Genomic DNA, 19,641 nt, shown 5'->3' with positions numbered 1-19,641 from the left:
TTATGAATTTTAAAGATTAATTTCTCCAGAATGCTTATAGCTGCAGAGGTGACCAAGGCCTTGTTTTATAGTGTTGTTACTGCTTGTGCAGAATAGGTTCACATTAAGAACACTTTGCAACTTATGAAAACTTATAGGGAGCTGCAGGCTTTGTATGCGTTCTTGAAGTTAAAATCTTACAAAGCCCCAAAAAAGCAATTAAACAAACAAGATCCAGAAGCATTGCAGTTTTCTCATAAAAGTAAAGGACATTTATGTGATGTATAAAATTAAGATCCTGAAAACGCTTTTTTTTTGCTGGGTTTCCACTTTGAACATAAACCGAGTTGAATTTATGGCATAGAAGGTGGCAGATAGCTGATTTTACTTCTCAGTCGTGCTGTATGGTTTGTAAGGTGAAAGTTTAACTTTGCTCTTCAGTAGAATAAATACAATACAAGCAGTCCAGCTTTCTGGTTGGCTCACCATTGCCTATTTCTGGCACCACTGCCATGCAAGTCACAACTGAATATTTACAGTACATCTTGAGTTTTATTGTCCAAAGGCCTAGACCGGCCTTTACTGACCTTTTCAACACTTGAACCCTTGAAATAACTTTCTGGTCTCAGAGAAACTCTGCCAAAACTACTATATCTGCAACTCATAATACATTAGTGTGATGGTCAGTTGGAAGAATGCTTCTTACACCAGTGGTTATTGAGAAGATCTACCCCCTTACGGATAGCTAAAAGATCAATGGTGTCAGTGGTAACTTATCTGAGAGGCAGAAATTGTTCATTGCTCAGGAAACCCCTAGTAACCTTTGGAGGAACCATAGGGTTCCATGGAATCCTGGTCTAAACCAACTGGAATGCTGAATTCAGCACGTAATGTTGTATCTGGTGCTTTCTTAAACTCAGGACTTAGAGATCTCAAGTATACTGTACAGATAACATTATTTGGTGTCTCATGGACATTATCGCTACCAAATCCTAATTTTCAAAGTCAATCAAGAAGGCATAGTTATTGTGGCAGCAAATCCAAAGTAGGTTTTGCTGGTGGAAGCACTACTGCGTACCATGAGTCACCAGTACATTTTGATTTATAACAATGCCATGACCACAAACCAAACAATCATAGAAAGGTGGAGATGACAGTTGGCAGAGAAGGCCGCAAATGACAGGGTTGGACAGAGTTTGTATAACTTGGTTCACACACATCAATGAGAAGACTAATTTTCCAAGTAAACAGTTACTTGCAGCCAACTAGTTGAAAGCACTTTTATACAGCTTACATAGAATAAAATACTAATATTCCAGAAGGTTCCAACTTTCTTTAGCTCTTAAAAAACATAGTTTTATAGCTTGTATCTGAGTAAAGATCTTGTATACAACCTCAAAAGTGAAGAGTGGAAAGTCAACCACATTCTGAAGAATTACTGATCTTCAGATAATTAGATAAGATCTCCACAATTATAGAACCGTTAGAAGGTCTTGCTTCTAGATTACCCAAAAAATAGTGCTCCTGAAGGGAAAATAATCTGTCATGAGACTAATCTCGTACCATGTTCATCCAGGCTCAGTCAGGTAAATTGAGACTCTTGGTCAGAAAGAGACCCGGGAGTTCCCAGACTGTAGGCGTGTTTTCCTTGCTCTTCACTAAATGCAGTTTCAAAAGCTGAAAGGATGGATCTTCTCAAGGACTCTTTAAAATCCCTGCCCAGAAAGACATAGAGGAAGGGGTTTAAGCAGCTGTTAAAGAAAGCCAGACTGGTAGCTAAGGGACTTCCAATAAGAACAGCTGATTTTAGCCCTTTATTGTCCCAGTGGTGCATAACAACTTCCAGTACAGAGAGGATGTGATATGGGAACCAGCAGAGGAAGAAAGCAACCACAACAGATGCCATGACTTTGAATGGCCGGCTGGACCACGAAAGAAGGCTTCTTCTCAACTTCAAAGCCATCAAAGAATAGAAAACTAAGATAAGTCCAAAGGGGAGCAGGAACCCAAAAAGAAACCTTACAGATATCATTACTTGGTGTCTCATGTTCCTCAAGGCTACTACCTCCAAGTCATCAAAGTCGGTGGAGAAGGCGTAGTTATTGTAGCAATGTGTGACATTGTTGTCATTGTCCCGTATGGTGTCCCGAAAGGCCAAGTAGGGAGAACAAAGGATTAAAGCTGCCAGCCAAACAGAGAGGGCGATAGCGGAAGCCAGTCTTGGAGTCCTATGGTTTTGGGCCCATACGGGTCTGACCACGGAGACACAACGGTCAGCACTGATAACAGTAAGCAGGAAGACACTCGCAAACAAATTCAGGAAAGCGATGGTGCTGTTCAGCTTGCACAGTAGAGTTCCAAATGGCCAGTTGAAACCCAGAGCTGTGTAGCTGATGCTCAAGGGCAAAAAAAAGGTAAAAATGAAGTCAGCGATTGCAAGATTCAAAAACCAGACTGTATTGACTGTTCTCTTCATCTTAAACCCAGCAATCCATATCACCAAGCCATTTCCAGTGGTTCCCAGGAGAAAAGCTATGCTGTATATAATGATGGACAGGTAACGGAGTGTTTTATCAAGTTCCAAGGGTATGTCCTCCCCTGTCAAATATTCCTCTTCTTCCTCCTCAGCCTGTAAGGCCAGGGGGTCTGGGGAGAAGGACTGTAAAGTCGAAGTTTCCATGTTAACCAGCCCTGAAAGACAAACATTTAATGTTGATTATTTGTTCAGAAAGGAAAGATTATAGATCTTAGTATTTAGATACTTTTTAAAGTAGAAGGCAAATCAAAACTCCTACCCCCATTCTAAGCCTATTCTATCTACCCTGTAGAAGGAAAGATGCCTGTATAGACCTATTCAAAAGTCGCTCTGATACGGTCACATGACCAGGTCCCAGCGCCAGCTTCAGTGTAGAAGAAGGACAGCCAACATTGGATGCCCCATTGTACTTCTATGGGTGATGTCACCACCCAGCAGGGCCAGGACAAGGCTGGGCAGAGGGGCGGCTGCCCTGGGTACTGTGGTATTATGTTTGGTGGGGGGGGGGCCATGAGGAGATTGGGGGAGCGGATTTGTGTTGGGAGTGGAATTTTTTGGGGGGCAGCAGCGAGTAAGAATTTTTCTAGGAGGGGAAATTTAGTGAGGTGTGCCAGGAGGGGTGGTTTGGGGGGATTTATGTTGGGAGGGGGGGAAGAGGATTTGTACTAAGAGGGGAAATTTTTTTGGGGGGTGGGGATTTGTACTAGTAGGGATGATTGGGGGCAGGGGCGGACTGACAACTCATGGGGCCCCCGGGCAATAGGGGATCATGGGGCCCATGTGTTCTTGCCCAAACTCAAAAAAGCCTATGAAAAAGGTACCAGGGGTATCTCATGGGGCCCCCTACTGACCCCGGGCCCTCGGGCAGTGCCCGAGTTTCCAAATGGTCAGTCCGCCCCTGATTGGGGGTATTTGTGCTAGGAGGGGAACTTTGGGGGGACTTATGCTGGAATAGGGGATTAGGGGAGGATAATTTGTGCTGGAAGGGGGGGATTTCTGCTTTGAAGGGAAAACTGAATGGTAGGGGATTTGTTCATTGTTTCCCCTCTCTCTTTTTTTCTTCAACTTAGTAAGATGTGCATTTGTGTACGTTTTTAGTGCATTTGGGTGCATTTGGGTACATTTTTCATGTGTTTTACTGTGTTCCAGTACAGTTCAGTGCAGAAAAAATGCTGCATGTTCTACTTTTTGTTCTGGAAGTCTCCCCATGATAGTCCTATGAGGCTGCACGACCCCTGACCCTCTGTCTGGACAGTGCTGATTGGCCCTGTGCTGATCACATGCACTCTCCCAAAGAAAAAAAACCTCACACCAACTCACAGCAATACACACCAAACTGAAAATGTGCAGCTTGCCCCCAAGGCTCTGTTCTATCAGCAGATGGCTTGGGGACAGTAGAAGAAGGGAAGGATCAGAGAAGACAGGATCAAACATCTTTTTTACACAATGCAGAGTATTAACCCCTTAGGTTCCACAGTGAGTGTATCAGGCACACTTGACTGCATCTAGACTCATTTTACTATATAAAAAGGAAGGAACAAAGGGAAAGAGATCCCAATGGTCAAGAGGTCCCAATGAGGACAAACTGCGGCTTAGAAAAAACAATTCAACCGTTTATTGCAAAATATAAAATTAAAAATTACACAAAAATGAATTAATTCAGACCCAACCACCACCAACAGAAAGATGCATGAAGGTTAGAGACAACGTGGCTATCCAGGGTGACAACCAACGCTGAGAAGTCCCGGCACCTCAGATGGAAAGAATATCAGCGGGGACCATACGGTGAATATCCACACTATCCTATTCACCGCATGGTACCGTATATCTTTCTGAACTGCAGTCTGTCCTCATTGGGACCCCTTGACCATTGGGATCTCTTTCCCTTGGTTTCTTCCTTTTAATATGTTATGATTGGTTCCGAGGACACAACTTTGTGTAACTCACAAGTGAGTCGGTTAGAATGATATACAATTATTTGGGATTATCCTTTTTGGAACCCTGCTGTTGATAATTCACCACTATTTATGGTTTAGGGCAGCGGTTCTCAACCTGTGGGTTGCGACCCCTTTGGGGGTCGAACAACCCTTTCACAGGGGTTTCCTAAGACCATCTGAAAACACATATTTCCGATGGTCTTAGGAACCGAGACACCGCTCCTCTATCAGTCTCCAGGCGGGTCCGCTCACATGCAGATACGTCCACATTTCCCTGGACCACGATGTGTGCGCGGGATGACATGCCGCCCCTGTCATCTGGCCACATCCCCGGGATCACTCAACAGCTCCTTGCCAGTGATTGGCCGCCGGAACTGTAGCTCAGGAGAGGCACACAGGCGGCCAATCACCGGCGAGGAGGTGGAGCTTGGAGAGGTGGAGCCGAGCAGCAGCGCGAAGATCAAAGAAGATCGAGCGAGGGAGCGGCCGGAGAAGGAAGACAGCTGACAGGTAAGTGTCTGTAGCCTGCAGATGGTGCTGCTGCAGCCAGGTATGCTGGCTGTAGATGGGAGAGGGAGGGAGCGAGCCCAGGCTGGAGCAGGAGTCAGCAAGGTAAGTATCATTGGTGTCAGTGGGAGGAATAGTGCCCCATCATTGGTGTCACTAATACCAATGATGGGGCACTATTGCTCCCACTGACACCAATGATGGGGCACTATTTCCTCTCCCCACCCCCACTGACACCAACAATGGGGAACTATTCCTCCCCCCACTGACACCAACGATGGGGCACTATTCCTCCCCCCCACTGACACCATCGATGGGGCACTATTCCTCCCCCCCACTGACACCATCGATGGGGCACTATTCCTCCCACTGATACCAATGATGGGGCACTATTCCTCCCACTGATACCAATGATGGGGCACTATTCCTCCCCACTGACACCAATGATGGGGCACAATTCCTCCCCACACTAGTATCAATGATGGGGCACTATTCCCCCCCCCCCCCACTGACACCAACGATGGGGCACTATTCCTCCCACTGATACCAACAATGGGGCACTATTCCTCCCACTGATACCAACGATGGGGCACTATTCCTCCCACTGACACCAATGATGGGGCACTATTCCTCCCACTGACACCAATGATGGGGCACTATTTCCTCCCCCCACCCCCACTGACACCAACAATGGGGAACTATTCCTCCCCCCCACTGACACCATCGATGGGGCACTATTCCTCCCCCCCACTGACACCATCGATGGGGCACTATTCCTCCCACTGATACCAATGATGGGGCACTATTCCTCCCCACTGACACCAATGATGGGGCACAATTCCTCCCCACACTAGTATCAATGATGGGGCACTATTCCCCCCCCCCCCACTGACACCAATGATGGGGCACTATTCCTCCCACTGATACCAACGATGGGGCACTATTCCTCCCACTGATACCAACGATGGGGCACTATTCCTCCCCCCCACTGACACCATCGATGGGGCACTATTCCTCCCACTGATACCAATGATGGGGCACTATTCCTCCCACTGATACCAATGATGGGGCACTATTCCTCCCCACTGACACCAATGATGGGGCACAATTCCTCCCCACACTAGTATCAATGATGGGGCACTATTCCCCCCCCCCCACTGACACCAACGATGGGGCACTATTCCTCCCACTGATACCAACAATGGGGCACTATTCCTCCCACTGATACCAACGATGGGGCACTATTCCTCCCACTGACACCAATGATGGGGCACTATTCCTCCCACTGACACCAATGATGGGGCACTATTTCCTCCCCCCACCCCCACTGACACCAACAATGGGGAACTATTCCTCCCCCCCACTGACACCATCGATGGGGCACTATTCCTCCCCCCCACTGACACCATCGATGGGGCACTATTCCTCCCACTGATACCAATGATGGGGCACTATTCCTCCCCACTGACACCAATGATGGGGCACAATTCCTCCCCACACTAGTATCAATGATGGGGCACTATTCCCCCCCCCCCCCCACTGACACCAATGATGGGGCACTATTCCTCCCACTGATACCAACGATGGGGCACTATTCCTCCCACTGATACCAACGATGGGGCACTATTCCTCCCACTGATACCAACGATGGGGCACTATTCCTCCCACTGATACCAATGATGGGGCACTATTCCTCCCCACTGACACCAATGATGGGGCACTATTCCTCCCACTGATACCAATGATGGGGCACTATTCCTCCCCACTGACACCAATGATGGGGCACAATTCCTCCCCACACTAGTATCAATGATGGGGCACTATTCCCCCCCCCCACTGACACCAATGATGGGGCACTATTCCTCCCACTGATACCAACGATGGGGCACTATTCCTCCCACTGATACCAATGATGGGGCACTATTCCTCCCACTGACACCAATGATGGGGCACTATTCATCCCACTGATTCCAATGATGGGGCACTATTCCTCCCACTGACACCAATGATGGGGCACTATTCCTCCCACTGACACCAACGATGAGGCACTATTCCTCCCACTGATACCAACGATGGGGCACTATTCCTCCCACTGATACCAATGATGGGACACTATTCCTCCCACTGACACCAATGATGGGGCACTATTCCTCCCACTGATACCAATGATGGGACACTATTCCTCCCACTGACACCAATGATGGGGCACTATTCCTCCCACTGATACCAATGATGGGGCACTATTCCTCCCACTGACACCAATGATGGGGCACTATTCCTCCCACTGACATCAGTGATGTGGCACTATTCCTCTCACTGCAAAATTACAGTTATGAAGTAGCAACAAAAATAATTTTATGGTTGGGGGTCACCACAACATGAGGAACTGTATTAAAGGGTCGCAGCATTAGGAAGGTTGAAAACCACTGGTTTAGGGCATCACAGTTTTTATTTTTGAGACTCATTTTACTGTTGTGGGTTTAGTAACACTTTCATACATGCCACAGAATGGGTGTACCACCCTGCATCTATTTTTTGCCCCCTAGCCTCTCGGCGCCCAGGGCGTCTGCCTCTCCTGCCCACCCCTTGTCCCGGTCCTGCTTCTGAGTTAAGAATACATACTGGAACAGAATTTTGTTTTTTTAACCAAAAATTAGTCTCACTGTAAATAAACCCGATCCTTACCCCCGTCTGCATTCTGCAAACACAGCTAATCGTCTATCATCATCATCATCTATTCACAGTTTTTGAAAATGTTGAACCTGCAAATATTTAAAGAACAGCTTCTGTTTCTTCTTTGTATTTCTCGGAAAATAAATGCTATTTCTAGACAATTTGAAAATGTGTGGTCAGTTTGACTGATTTTAGGTAGATTCCATTAAGTTTTAAGTAGAACTAAAGGAAAAACTTTTTTTTTTTTGTTTAAATTTTAGATAGACTAAGGGAGGGTTATAACCCCCAGGGCTGTGGATAAGGGGGTAACCCTGGTCCTCTTTTTTTTATTATTATATAAAATGGAAAAAAACATCAGCTATAAAAATATTTCATATATTCTCCAATAACCCCAAACCTTTCCCCTATCCCTCCCTCCCCCTCTACCCGTCCCCCTCTACCCGTCCCCCCATCCACATCCTTCCTCCATCTAATTCTTCTCTCATGCCTATCTGTCTCCATCAAGTTCTTCTCTTACATGAATTTACCATAGTAACTCTCTTCAAGTTTCTAGACTTCCCCCTTTACTCTAATCAATTCTGTATATATTTCCAAGGTTTTGAATTTTATCCAGCTGCACCATATTTTCCTAAATTTTTCCATTTTATCCTCTTCCATACGGCACAATTCCTCCATTCTATAGATACAATCCACTCTATCTATCTCTCTGGTCCTCTTGTACGGGGCCCAGGCCAGCAGGGGGACCCAGGCAGGTGAATCAGATGTGGGCAGTGAGGGAGATTGAGATGGGGGGGCAATTACTGGAGCTGATCCTCTGTATGGCTTTCTCTACAGCTGCTGCAGAGAGAGACATACAGGGGATGGGTTCCAGTAGTTGCCCCCCCCACCCGGTGCACCCATTGCATTCCCTGTGCACCAAATGTTTCCCCCTGTTGCCCAGGCCCCCGTGTGCCCCCACCCCTGCAGTGCTGCCAACTTCCCTCTTCTCCTTCCCACCAGCAGCATATGTCACATTTCCCAGCCACTTCCTTCCCCGAATGGACACAATGAGTGATTAACACAGATGACTCACTGTGTTCATTCAAACTGAAGTATAATAAACTGTGGGGGGGAGGGTTTTGGGGGGAGGGCCCTAGGAAGGTGGGAAGAGATGGCCACTGCCTCTTCTGGGAGATAGAAAACCCAAAAGCGGCTCCAAAGGCTGTTTCTGCTTTAACCCCTTGTCCACCAACTTATATTTCTAAATATCCTGGTATTTAAGAGGTTAAAGCAAGCTCACAGTTGCTGCTGTCAGCCTTGTATGAGTTTTTTCAGTCATCATTTTTACGGGTCTCTGAAGGTGTGCCCAATGCCCCATCCCCCCCCCCCCCCCGCTGCTGACACCCATGGTGGTTCCCATTCCCTGATTTCCCCTGCAACTGTTGAACCCAGAATCAATACTACATCACTTCTGGGTTCATGCCTCAACTACTGTAGTCGGGAGGCAGCTAATCAAGCACAATTAGCGCTTGATTAGGTGCAGTGGAGGACAGAAGAGAGGTTAGTGGTCTAATAAACCCCTGATGTATCCAAAAAGAGGACCTGTCACCTGCTATCGCATAGAGGTTTTGTTAGCTATAAGATCAAATGTAGGGGGGGGGGGGAATGAACTACAGTAAAATAAATAACACCAATAAAAGTATATATATATATCGGTATATAAACTTTAGATTGATATTTGCAAGGCTTTTTTCTCAAATAATAGGTGTGCAGGTAATCACTCCTCCTGGGTTGCCCCTTGTCTCTGCCCCCTACCCACCTCCGAGCACTGTCTCTTGGTTTCACCCCCTACCCACCTCCCAGTACTGTCCCTTTTACAGAATACAGAACCAAGTATCATTTTGCCATGCTAAGTAATTTGTATGGAATTTGGTAATGCTAACAAGAAAGGCTGTAAAATAGACCCCCCAAGCAACAGTAGACCCCCCCCCAGAAACAGCAGATCCCTCCAGCAACAGTAGATCTTCCCAGCAACAACAGACCCTCATCAACATTAGTAGATCTATTGGCAGCCAGCAGCAGTATACCCCTCCCTCAACAGGAGATCCTTCCAAGCAACAACTGAACCCCTCCCAGCAACATAAAGCCCCCACACCAACAATAGACCCGCTCACAACAATAGATCTCCAGGAGCCAGCAACAGTAGACCCACCAGCAGCTTTTGTCATTACATACAGTGCTGGAGGTGCTAGAATTGCGTTCCCACGCATTCCTGCTGGAAAAAGCCCTGGTATATATATATATATATATATATATATATATATATATATACAGGGGCGGACTGACCATTGGGGAACTCGGGCTCTGCCCGAGGGCCCGGGGTCAGTAGGGGGCCCCATGAGATGTTCCTGGTACCTTTCATAGGCTTTTTTGGGTTTGATTTGAGTGTGGGCAAGGACACAGGGGCCCCATGATCCCCTATTGCCCGGGGGCCCCATGAGTTGTCAGTCCGCCCCTGTATATATATATATATATATATATATATATATACATCAGTCTAAAGTTCCTATTAGGAAGCCAGTCCTGAGCAAAGATGTACAGACAATGCTGGGAAAAAAAAAATACAGTACATGTGGGTGTGAAGTAGCTGTAAATAGGCTGGAGGAGATAAGAAACACTGTCATTCAAGATGATGAAGTATATTCCTCTTGCACGTCATAAGTGGTTAAAGTATTCTAATGTGTAAAAAAAAGAAAACATAAGAGAAAAAGAAAAAGAAAAGAAAATGAATATTGTTATTATTATGATGATTAATATTATTTAATCCATTATTATAATATGTGTTATATTGTATTTATTTAATATAAAATAGTACAGTATTTATACTTAATACAAAATAATATCTATTTAATAATATATATAAGCCATGACAAAGGTGAACACGCAGGGGAGACGTTTTATTTCTTTATATTTAATGCCATATTTATATTACATGCTTTTTTTTAAAAATAATAATAATTATTATTATTATTATATAATTAAATGATTTTAATGAAATAATGTTGCACCCCATAACCGGTTAACGCATGGTTAAAAGAAAGCTGCAATGACATTCAGCTACACAACATGGATAAGGTACGTTTCCAGCATGCCAACAAGTTTGTTTCAAAGTGCCTGTGGTCATCACATACCTGATAAAGGGTCCCTGCGCAGTCCCAAACCGCTGCTTCACTATCAGGGGCGGACTGACAACTCATGGGGCCCCTGGGCAATAGGGATCATGGGGCCCCTGTGTCCGTGCCCAAACTCAAAAAAGCCTATTAAAAAGGTACCAGGGGCATCTCATGGGGCCCCCTACTGACCCCGGGCCCTCAGGCAGCGCCCGAGTTTCCAAATGGCCAGTCCGCCCCTGTTCACTATGTGACCATGCCAGGGGTGGACCCCACTGGCAGGTGCAAGCACACAATGGGATCCTTCAGGATGGAGAGTGGTGGAAGGGTCCAGTAAATATGTCACATTTACCAGCTCCTTCCTTTCCCGAATGATCACAATGAGTGATCAGGACCAATCACTCACGGTGTTCATTCATAACTGAAGCACAGTAAATTGTGTTTTTTGGTGGGGCCCTGTCAGGTTGGCTGTATGGGGCCCCGTGGTTTCTAACAGCAGGCCTGATTAGTGTAACTCCCAGCCAGAGTCAGCTAGCACCAGATTGCCCGCCACTCACAGTCCCACTATAAATCAATGATCGCTGCCATTAGTATAGCGTCTTAGCTGTGTAAATTCCAGTATATATCCCATAGTTTGTAGACGCTATAACTTTCACATAAACCAATAAATATACTTTTTTTACCAAAGATATGTAGCAGAAACAATTTATGAAAAAATTAGATTTTTTCTATTTTTTTTTATCAGATATGTTTTATAGAAGAAAGAAATAATTTATGAAGAAATTAGATTTTTTTCGATTGTTTTTCTATCAGATATGTTTTATGGAAGAAAGTTGAAAATATCCTTTTTTCCCAAACTTTTGGTCTTTTTTCATTTATATAATAAAAAAAAAAAAAGTGCTGAACAAATACCACCCACGAAAAAGCTCTAACTGTGTGAAAAAAAAATGATATAAATTTCATATGGGTACAGTGTTGCATGGCCGAGCAATTGCCAGTTAAAGTTGAATCGCAAAAAACGTCCCCGGTCATGAAGGGCGTAAATCCTTCCGGAGGTCAAGTGGTTAAAGTGTTTCATCTAGAATGTAGTTTGTGGTTTTGGATCATTCAAAAATATATACGACAAAGTATCAGGTGGTTCTTTTTTTTGCACTTTCCTTAAATTTTCTGGGAAAAAATAATAATAATAATAATTGGGTAAGATCTAGAGTTGCACCAAGCCGTAGAATGAGCCATACATTGAAATGAAGGGGTTTGCCGGTCTCTTACCTGTATAGGAATGGCCTTCCTTCTTCGTCTTGTCCTCCCGGATCTGGATCTCCGGCACAAAGACTCAGCTGGAATATGGAGAAGCGGCTCTCTTTGTGAATCACAGCTGCTCAGCCCCTTCCAGATGTAACCCCTTCCCTTCTGGAAACCACAGAGGAAGAGTGCGGCTGTTCTGCCCGGAGGATAATGACGGGAAGTTTTCTGGATGTTCCCATGGGACCGATATTTCGGGATGCACACCGTTGAATATTGTCCATCATACTTTTCTCCTTTGCAGTAACAGTTACATTTTTAGGACAAGCTTTCCGGGGTTTCTACCCCTTCTTCTCAGTCCAAGCCAGGGGCGGTCTGACCATTTGAAAACTCGGGCACTGCTCGAGGGCCCGAGGTCAGTAGGGGGCCCAATGAGATGCCCCTGGTACCTTTTTCATAGGCTTTTTTGCGTTTGGGCAAGGACACAGAGGCCCCATGATCCCCTATTGCCCGGGGCCCCATGAGTTCCCCATGAGATGCCCCTGGTACCTTTTTCATAGGCTTTTTTGAGTTTGGGCAAGAACACAGGGGCCCCATGATCCCCTATTGCCCGGGGCCCCATGAGTTTCCCATGAGATGCCCCTGGTACCTTTTTCATAGGCTTTTTTGAGTTTGGGCAAGGACACAGGGGCCCCATGATCCCCTATTGCCCGGGGCCCCATGAGTTTCCCATGAGATGCCCCTGGTACCTTTTTCATAGGCTTTTTTGAGTTTGGGCAAGGACACAGGGGCCCCATGATCCCCTATTGCCCGGGGCCCCATGAGTTCCCCATGAGATGCCCCTGGTACCTTTTTCATAGGCTTTTTTGAGTTTGGGCAAGGACACAGGGGCCCCATGATCCCCTATTGCCCGGGGGCCCCATGAGTTATAAGTTATGGTCCAAGCAGTACTGATACACAGAATCCATCGCCTTGCGCCATAGATTCATATATATTAACCCCTTGTCTACCAAGGTATATATATATAAACATCCTGATTTTCAAGGGGTTAAAGCAAGCTCACAGCTGCTGCCATAGCCATGAGCTTGGTATGAGTTTTCATAGCTGCCGATGGGCTTCCAGGTGAAAGTAACCCGAGAAGTTCCAGAGCCACTCGATCTTTTTACGGAAAGAAAAAAAAATGTAAAGTGTTCAAAAAATAAAATAGAATAGAATATATAATGATAAAAAAAAATGCAAAAGCAACTCTTTCACCTCCATACACATCCTAATGCAAGCACAATGCTTAGGGCATGTAATGGTAGCGAAAGATAAACTGCATCACATGTGAGGTCTTTTGACCACTTGTTTGGCTGTCACAGTGGTCATATGACTGGGAGCCGGTCCCGCAAGCTACCGAGAGCTGTTTTTGACAGCTCGGTCCCTGTGCTGGGACCTCACAGTGAGTAGTTTCTCAGTACAATAACGTCAGCCACCCAGCATGCACATGTGCGTCATGCAGGAGGTAAAGCTCACACTTTTGCCGCTACAAATACACTATACTGCCAAAAGTATTGGGCCGCCTGCCTTTCCACGCACATGAACTTTAATGGCCCCCCAGTCTTAGTCCGTAGGGTTCAATATTGAGTTGGCCCCGCCCTTTGCAGCTATAACAGCTTCAACTCTTCTGGGAAGGCCGTCCACAAGGTTTAGGAGGGTGTCTATGGGAAGGTTGGACCATTCTTCCAGAAGCACATTTGTCAGGTCAGGCACTGATGTCGGGGGAGGAGGCCTGGCTCCCAGTCTCCACTCTACTTCATCCCAAAGGTGTTCTATGGGGTTGAGGTCAGGACTCTGTGCAGGCCAGTCAAGTTCCTCCACCCCAAACTGGCTCCTCCATGTCTTTATGGACCTTGCTTTGTGCACTGGTGCGCAGTCATGCTGGAACAGGGAGGGGCCATCCCCAAACCCTTCCCACAAAGTTGGGAGCATGAAATTGTCCAAAATGTTTTGGTATGCTGACGCCTTAAGAATTCCCTTCACTGGAACTAGGGGGCCAAGCCCAACCCCTGAAAAACAACCCCACACCATAATCCCCCCTCCACCAAACTTTAAACTTGGCACAATGCAGTCAGGCAAGTACCGTTCTTCTGGCAACCGGCAAACCCAGACACGTTCATTGGATTGCCAGACAGAGAAGTGTGATTAGTCACTCCAGAGAACACATCTCCACTGCTCTAGAGTCCAGTGGCGACGTGCTTTAAACCACGGCATCCGCCGGTTTGCATTGCACTTGGTGATGTAAGGCTTGGATGCAGCTGCTCAGCCATGGAACCCCATTCCATGAAGCTCTCTACACACTGTTTCTGTGCTAATCTGAAGGCCACATGAAGTCTGGAGGTCTTTAGCTATTGACTCTGCAGACAGTTGGCGACTTCTGTGCACTGTGCACTTCAGCATGCGCTGACCCCGCTCTGTCATGTGGCGTGGCCTACCACTTGGTGGCTGAGTTGCTGTTGTTTCCAGTTGCTTCCACTTTGTTATAATCCCACTAACAGTTGGCCGTGGAATATTTAGTAGCCAGGAAATGTCACGGATGGACTTATTGCACAGGTGACCACCTATCACGGGACCACGCTTGGAGTCACTGAGCTCCTGAGAGCGACCCATTCTTTCACCAATGTTTGTAGAAGCAGTCTGCATGCCTAGGTGATGATTTTATACACCTGTGTCCATTGGAACTCCTGAATCCCATGATTTGGAGGGCTGGCCCAATACTTTTGGTAATATAGTGTATGTGTTATAAGGGCAGCAACAGGCGAACACGTGTGCAAAAAAATAAAAAAATTACTCTGGTAAAAAAAAGTATCTATCTACCTGACATTCTCATCTGTCTCTTCAGGACACTATTGGTATTGCATTATGTTCCCAGGTCTCCAACTATCAACTACAACAGGTTCTTAGTCTCTGGCCATGTTCTGTAGCATGTTCATGGTCTCTAATCATAAACTGTAGCATGTCACACTTTCCCTGTCACTCTTGCAGCACGTCAACAATAGGCTTTTTTGAGTTGGGCAAGGACACAGGGGCCCCATGATCCCCTATTGCCTGGGGGCCCGATGAGTTGTCAGTCCGCCCCTGCCCACAGGGGTGTATTTACCACGAAGCAAACGAAGCATTTGCCCAGGGTGGCTTTCTGGAGCAGAAGGTGACAAATTGTGCAGAGGAAGGCCATGCCAGGCAAAGGGCATCAGTTGTCGTCACAGGGTGTGCACGGGATCCGGTAGGTTGGGGGTGGCCCTCCTGTCCCATCCTTGTGGGCACTCCCTGGGGGTGGGCTGGGAGGATTCCTGACAGATCGGCTGATTGTCAGCTAGGGTGAACGGTGAGCTGAGCAGGTAGGTGGGGCATTTCCCTGCCCAGGGGATAATCTGTCATAGCCGCTCTGATTGGTCCCCCCTCTGATGATGGATGTAGTGCTGTACTTTATATATACTGCAGTATGTTTGTGTCTCTCTCTTTTCCATCTAAAAATAAAATATTATTACATTCTAATACACTCTTCGCTCTTTGGCTCCAATTTAGATGGGGGGGGGGCAATTTAGTGTGTTGACTAGGGCAACACAAAACCAAAACACACCACTGCACCTCCTGCAGTATGTTCCAGTCCCCAATCATCTCCTGCAGTATGTTCCAGTCCCCAATCATCTCCTGCAGTATGTTCCAGTCCCCAATCATCTCCTGCAGCACGTTCCAATCTCTATCCATCTCCCGAAGTATGTTCCAGTCTCTAACCATCTCCTGCAGCACGTTCCAGCCTCTGGCCATCTCCTGCAGCATGTTCCAGTCTCTATCCATCTCCTGCAGTATGTTCCAATCTCTATCCACGTCCTGCAGTATGTTCCAGTCCCCAATCATCTCCTGCAGCATGTTCCAGTCTCTATCCATATCCTGCAGCATGTTCCAATCCCTAATCATCTCCTGCAGCATGTTCCGGTCTCTGATCATCTCCTGCAGTATGTTCTAGTCCCCAATCATCTCCTACAGCATGCTCCAGTCTCTAATCATCTCCTGCAGTATGCTCCAGTCCCTCATCATCTCCTGAAGTATACTCCAGTCCCTAATCATCTTCTGCAGCACGATCCAGTCTCTAATCATCTCCTGCAGCACGTTCCATTCTTTAACCATCTCCTGCAGTACATTCCAGTCTCTGACCATCTTCTGCAACATGTTCGAGTCTCTATCCATCTCCTGCAGCATGTTCTAGTCCCCAATCATCTCCTGCAGCATGTTCCAGTCTCTGTCCATCTCCTGTAGCATGTTCCAGTCCCTAATCATCTCCTGCAGTATTTTCTAGTCCTCAATCATCTCCTACAGCACATTCCATTCTCTAACCATCTCCTGCAGCACATTCTAGTCTCTGATCATCTTCTGCAGCATGTTCCAGCCTCTGATCATCTCCTGCAGCAGTTCCAGTCTCTATCCATCTCCTGCAGCATGTTCTAGTCCCCAATCATCTCCTGCAGCACGTTCCAGTCTCTATCCATCTCCTGTAGCATGTTCCAGTCCCAAATCATTTCCTGTAGCATGTTCCAGTCTCTATCCATCTCCTGAAGCATGTTTCAGTCTCTAATTATCTCCTGCAGCATGTTTCAGTCTCTAATTATCTCCTGCAGTATGCTCTAGTCCCCAATCATCTCCTGCAGTATATTTTAGTCCTCAATCATCTCCTGCAGCATTTTCCAGTCTCTGACCATCTTCTGCGGTATGTTCCAGTCTTTAATCATCCCCTGCAGTATGTTCCAGTCCCCAATCATCTTCTGCAGCACGTTCCAGTCTCTATCCATCTCCCGAAGTATGTTCCAGTCTCTAACCACCTCCTGCAGCATGTTCCAATTTCTAACCATCTCCTGCAGCACATTCCATTCTCTAACCAACTCCTGCAGCACATTCCAGTCTCTGACCATCTTCTGCAGCATGTTCCAATCTCTGATCGTCTCCTGTAGTATGTTCCAGTCCCCAATCATCTCCTGCAGCATGTTCCAGTCTCTGTCCATCTCTTGCAGCATGTTCCAATCTCCAATCATCTCCTGTAGCATGTTCCAGTCTCTATCCATCTCTTGCAGCATGTTCCAGTCTCTAACCATCTCCTGCAGCATGTTCCAGTCTCTAATCATCTCCTGCAGTATATTCTAGTCCTCAATCATCTCCTGAAGCATGTTCCAGTCTCTGACCATCTTCTGCAGCATGTTCCAGTCTCTGACCATCTTCTGCAGCATGTTCCAGTCTCTAATCATCTCCTGCAGTATGTTCCAGTCCCCAATCATCTCCTGCAGCACTTTCCAGTCTCTATGCATCTCTCAAAGTATATTTCAGTCTCTAACCACCCCCTGCAGCATATTCCAATCTCTAACCATCTCCTGCAGCATGTTCCAGTCTCTAACCATCTCCTGCAGCACATTCCAGTCTCTGACCATCTCCTGCAGCACGTTCCAGTCTCTATCCATCTCCTGCAGCACGTTCCAGTCTCTATCCATCTCTTGCAGCACGTTCCAGTCTCTGACCATCTCCTGCAGCACGTTCCAGTCTCTGACCATCTCCTGCAGGATGTTCCAATCTCTAACCATCTCCTGCAGCATGCTCCAGTCTCTAACCATCTCCTGCAGCATGTTCCAGTCTCTGACCATCTCCTGCAGCACGTTCCAGTCTCTAACCATCTCCTGCAGCACGTTCCATTCTCTGACCATCTCCTGCAGCACGTTCCAGTCTCTAACCATCTCCTGCAGCACGTTCCAGTCTCTAACCATCTCCTGCAGCACGTTTCATTCTCTGACCATCTCCTGCAGCACGTTCCACACTCTTATTTTAAAATATAAACCTTAACTTACAGGTAAGGGGGCTCAGCTGTCTAGACTCAATCCTAACAGACCGTTAACTAGTACAGTCAAGCCCAAGCTGAATAAATACACCAGCGAACTTCTAGTGGTGCTCCATGTACATAGAGGAATTCCATGTGCTGATCAAGTATCTGAACCTGCTCTGGCTCGCTAGCTGTGTGTTAGATTTCACTCTGCGGTATTTTTTTTTTTTGTAACCAGAACTTGGCAGTGATCACCTGCACAGACTTGTTCCCTATGCTGTACATTAATAAATCACCCTCTCTCTGACCTGACCACAGCCGTAATTACTAAGAGGAAGCAAAACTCGCTTTCTAAAAATTAAGCCTTTGTTCACACCAGGTGCGGTGAGGGAACTCGTGCAAAATCACGTGGTTGTCCACATCGCACAAAAACGTGCTGCCTTGTTGTAGATGTCCGTGGATGTCATTCATTGTTACCCCCCCCATGCATCTTATAAAGAAAAGCACCTTTGCATCTAGCAAAACGCATGGGGGTACAGCAGTACCAGGGGGCGGACTGACAACTCATGGGGCCCCCAGGCAATAGGGGATCATGGGGCCCCTGTGTCCTTGCCCAAACTCAAAAAAGCCTATGAAAAAGGTACCAGGGGCATCTCATGGGGCTCCCTACTGACCCCCCGGCCCTCGGGCGGTGCCCGAGATCCCAAATGGTCAGTCCGCCCCTGGGCCGTACCATGCATTTTGGTGCAGAGTGATTTTAAAAAGTTGTTAATAAGCTGCCCTAAATGTGGGAACACGCAAAAAAACATTGTCCCTGGATGCACCTTCAGAAACTTCTGAGAATATAAGTGTCCTTGCCCTCTTTGTGGAAGCAGTGGTCTCCCTGCAGAGGTCCATCGCTCTCCCTGCTGTCCCTTGCAAGCGTGCTGTAATGAAGGACCCTTGTTCTCTTTGTGGAAGCAGTGGTCTCCCTGCAGAGGTCCATTGCTCCCCTTGCTGTCCCCTGTCAGCATGACGTAGAGAAGGACCCTTGCTCTCTGTGTGGAAACAGTGGTCTCTCTGCAGAGGTCCAACACACTCCCCTGGTATCTAAGACCTATAGTTCTGCAGTATGGAAAGATTATGCTCTCTGCTAATTAGAGAGCTCTAGCTCTGACTCAGCAGGGGGAGTGATGGACCTTTGCAGAGAGACCGCTGTTTCCACAAAGAGAGCAAGGGTCCTTCTCTATGGCATGCTGGCAGGGGACAGCGGGGGGAGTGATGGACCTCTGCAGAGAGACCACTGCTTCCATAAAGAGAGCAAGGGTCCTTCTCTACGGCATGCTGGCAGGGGACAGCAGGGGGAGCGATGGGCCTCTGCAGAGAGACCACTGCTTCCATAAAGAGAGCAATGGTCCTTCTCTATGGCATGCTGGCAGGGGACAGCAGGGGGAGCGGTGGACCTGTGCAGAGATACCACTGCTTCCATAAAGAGAGCAAGGGTCCTTCTCTATGGCATGCTGGCAGGGGACAGCAGGGGGAGCAATGGACCTCTGCAGAGAGACCACTGCTTCCACAAAGAGAGCAAGGGTCCTTCTCTACGGCATGCTGGCAGGGAACAGGTGTTTCTACTGCTTTCTATGGCTAGGTTCACACCTCTGCAAAATACTCCCAGTGACACCAAAGATGGGGTACAAGTCCTCCCAATGACACCAACAATGAGGCCCAATGATACCAACAATGAGGCGCTATTCCTCCCAATGACACCAACAATGATGCGCTTTTCCTCCCACTAACACC

General features: G+C 47.0%; 1 protein-coding gene across 1 annotated transcript; it reads right to left on the bottom strand.

Moving 5' to 3' along the window:
* Positions 1 to 1,245: 1,245 nt before the first annotated feature.
* On the bottom strand, positions 1,246 to 12,149 carry LOC149432674 (chemerin-like receptor 1). Its single transcript, XM_089664970.1, has 2 exons — positions 12,051 to 12,149; positions 1,246 to 2,670 (listed from the first exon to the last, which is right to left on the bottom strand). The coding sequence occupies exon 2, from the start codon at positions 2,657 to 2,659 to the stop codon at positions 1,562 to 1,564; it is 1,098 nt and encodes a 365-aa protein (XP_089521096.1). The 5' UTR covers positions 2,660 to 2,670; positions 12,051 to 12,149; the 3' UTR covers positions 1,246 to 1,561.
* Between the last annotated feature and the right edge of the window lie 7,492 nt (positions 12,150 to 19,641).

This window comes from Staurois parvus, unplaced genomic scaffold (genome assembly GCF_062004578.1).
Source record: "Staurois parvus isolate SC_StPar_1 unplaced genomic scaffold, SC_StPar_1.0 ptg002113l, whole genome shotgun sequence".
NCBI classification, from domain to species: Eukaryota; Metazoa; Chordata; class Amphibia; order Anura; family Ranidae; genus Staurois; species Staurois parvus.
The sequence above is the reverse complement of the archived record's forward strand: the minus strand, read 5'-3'. Positions and strand labels throughout refer to the sequence as shown.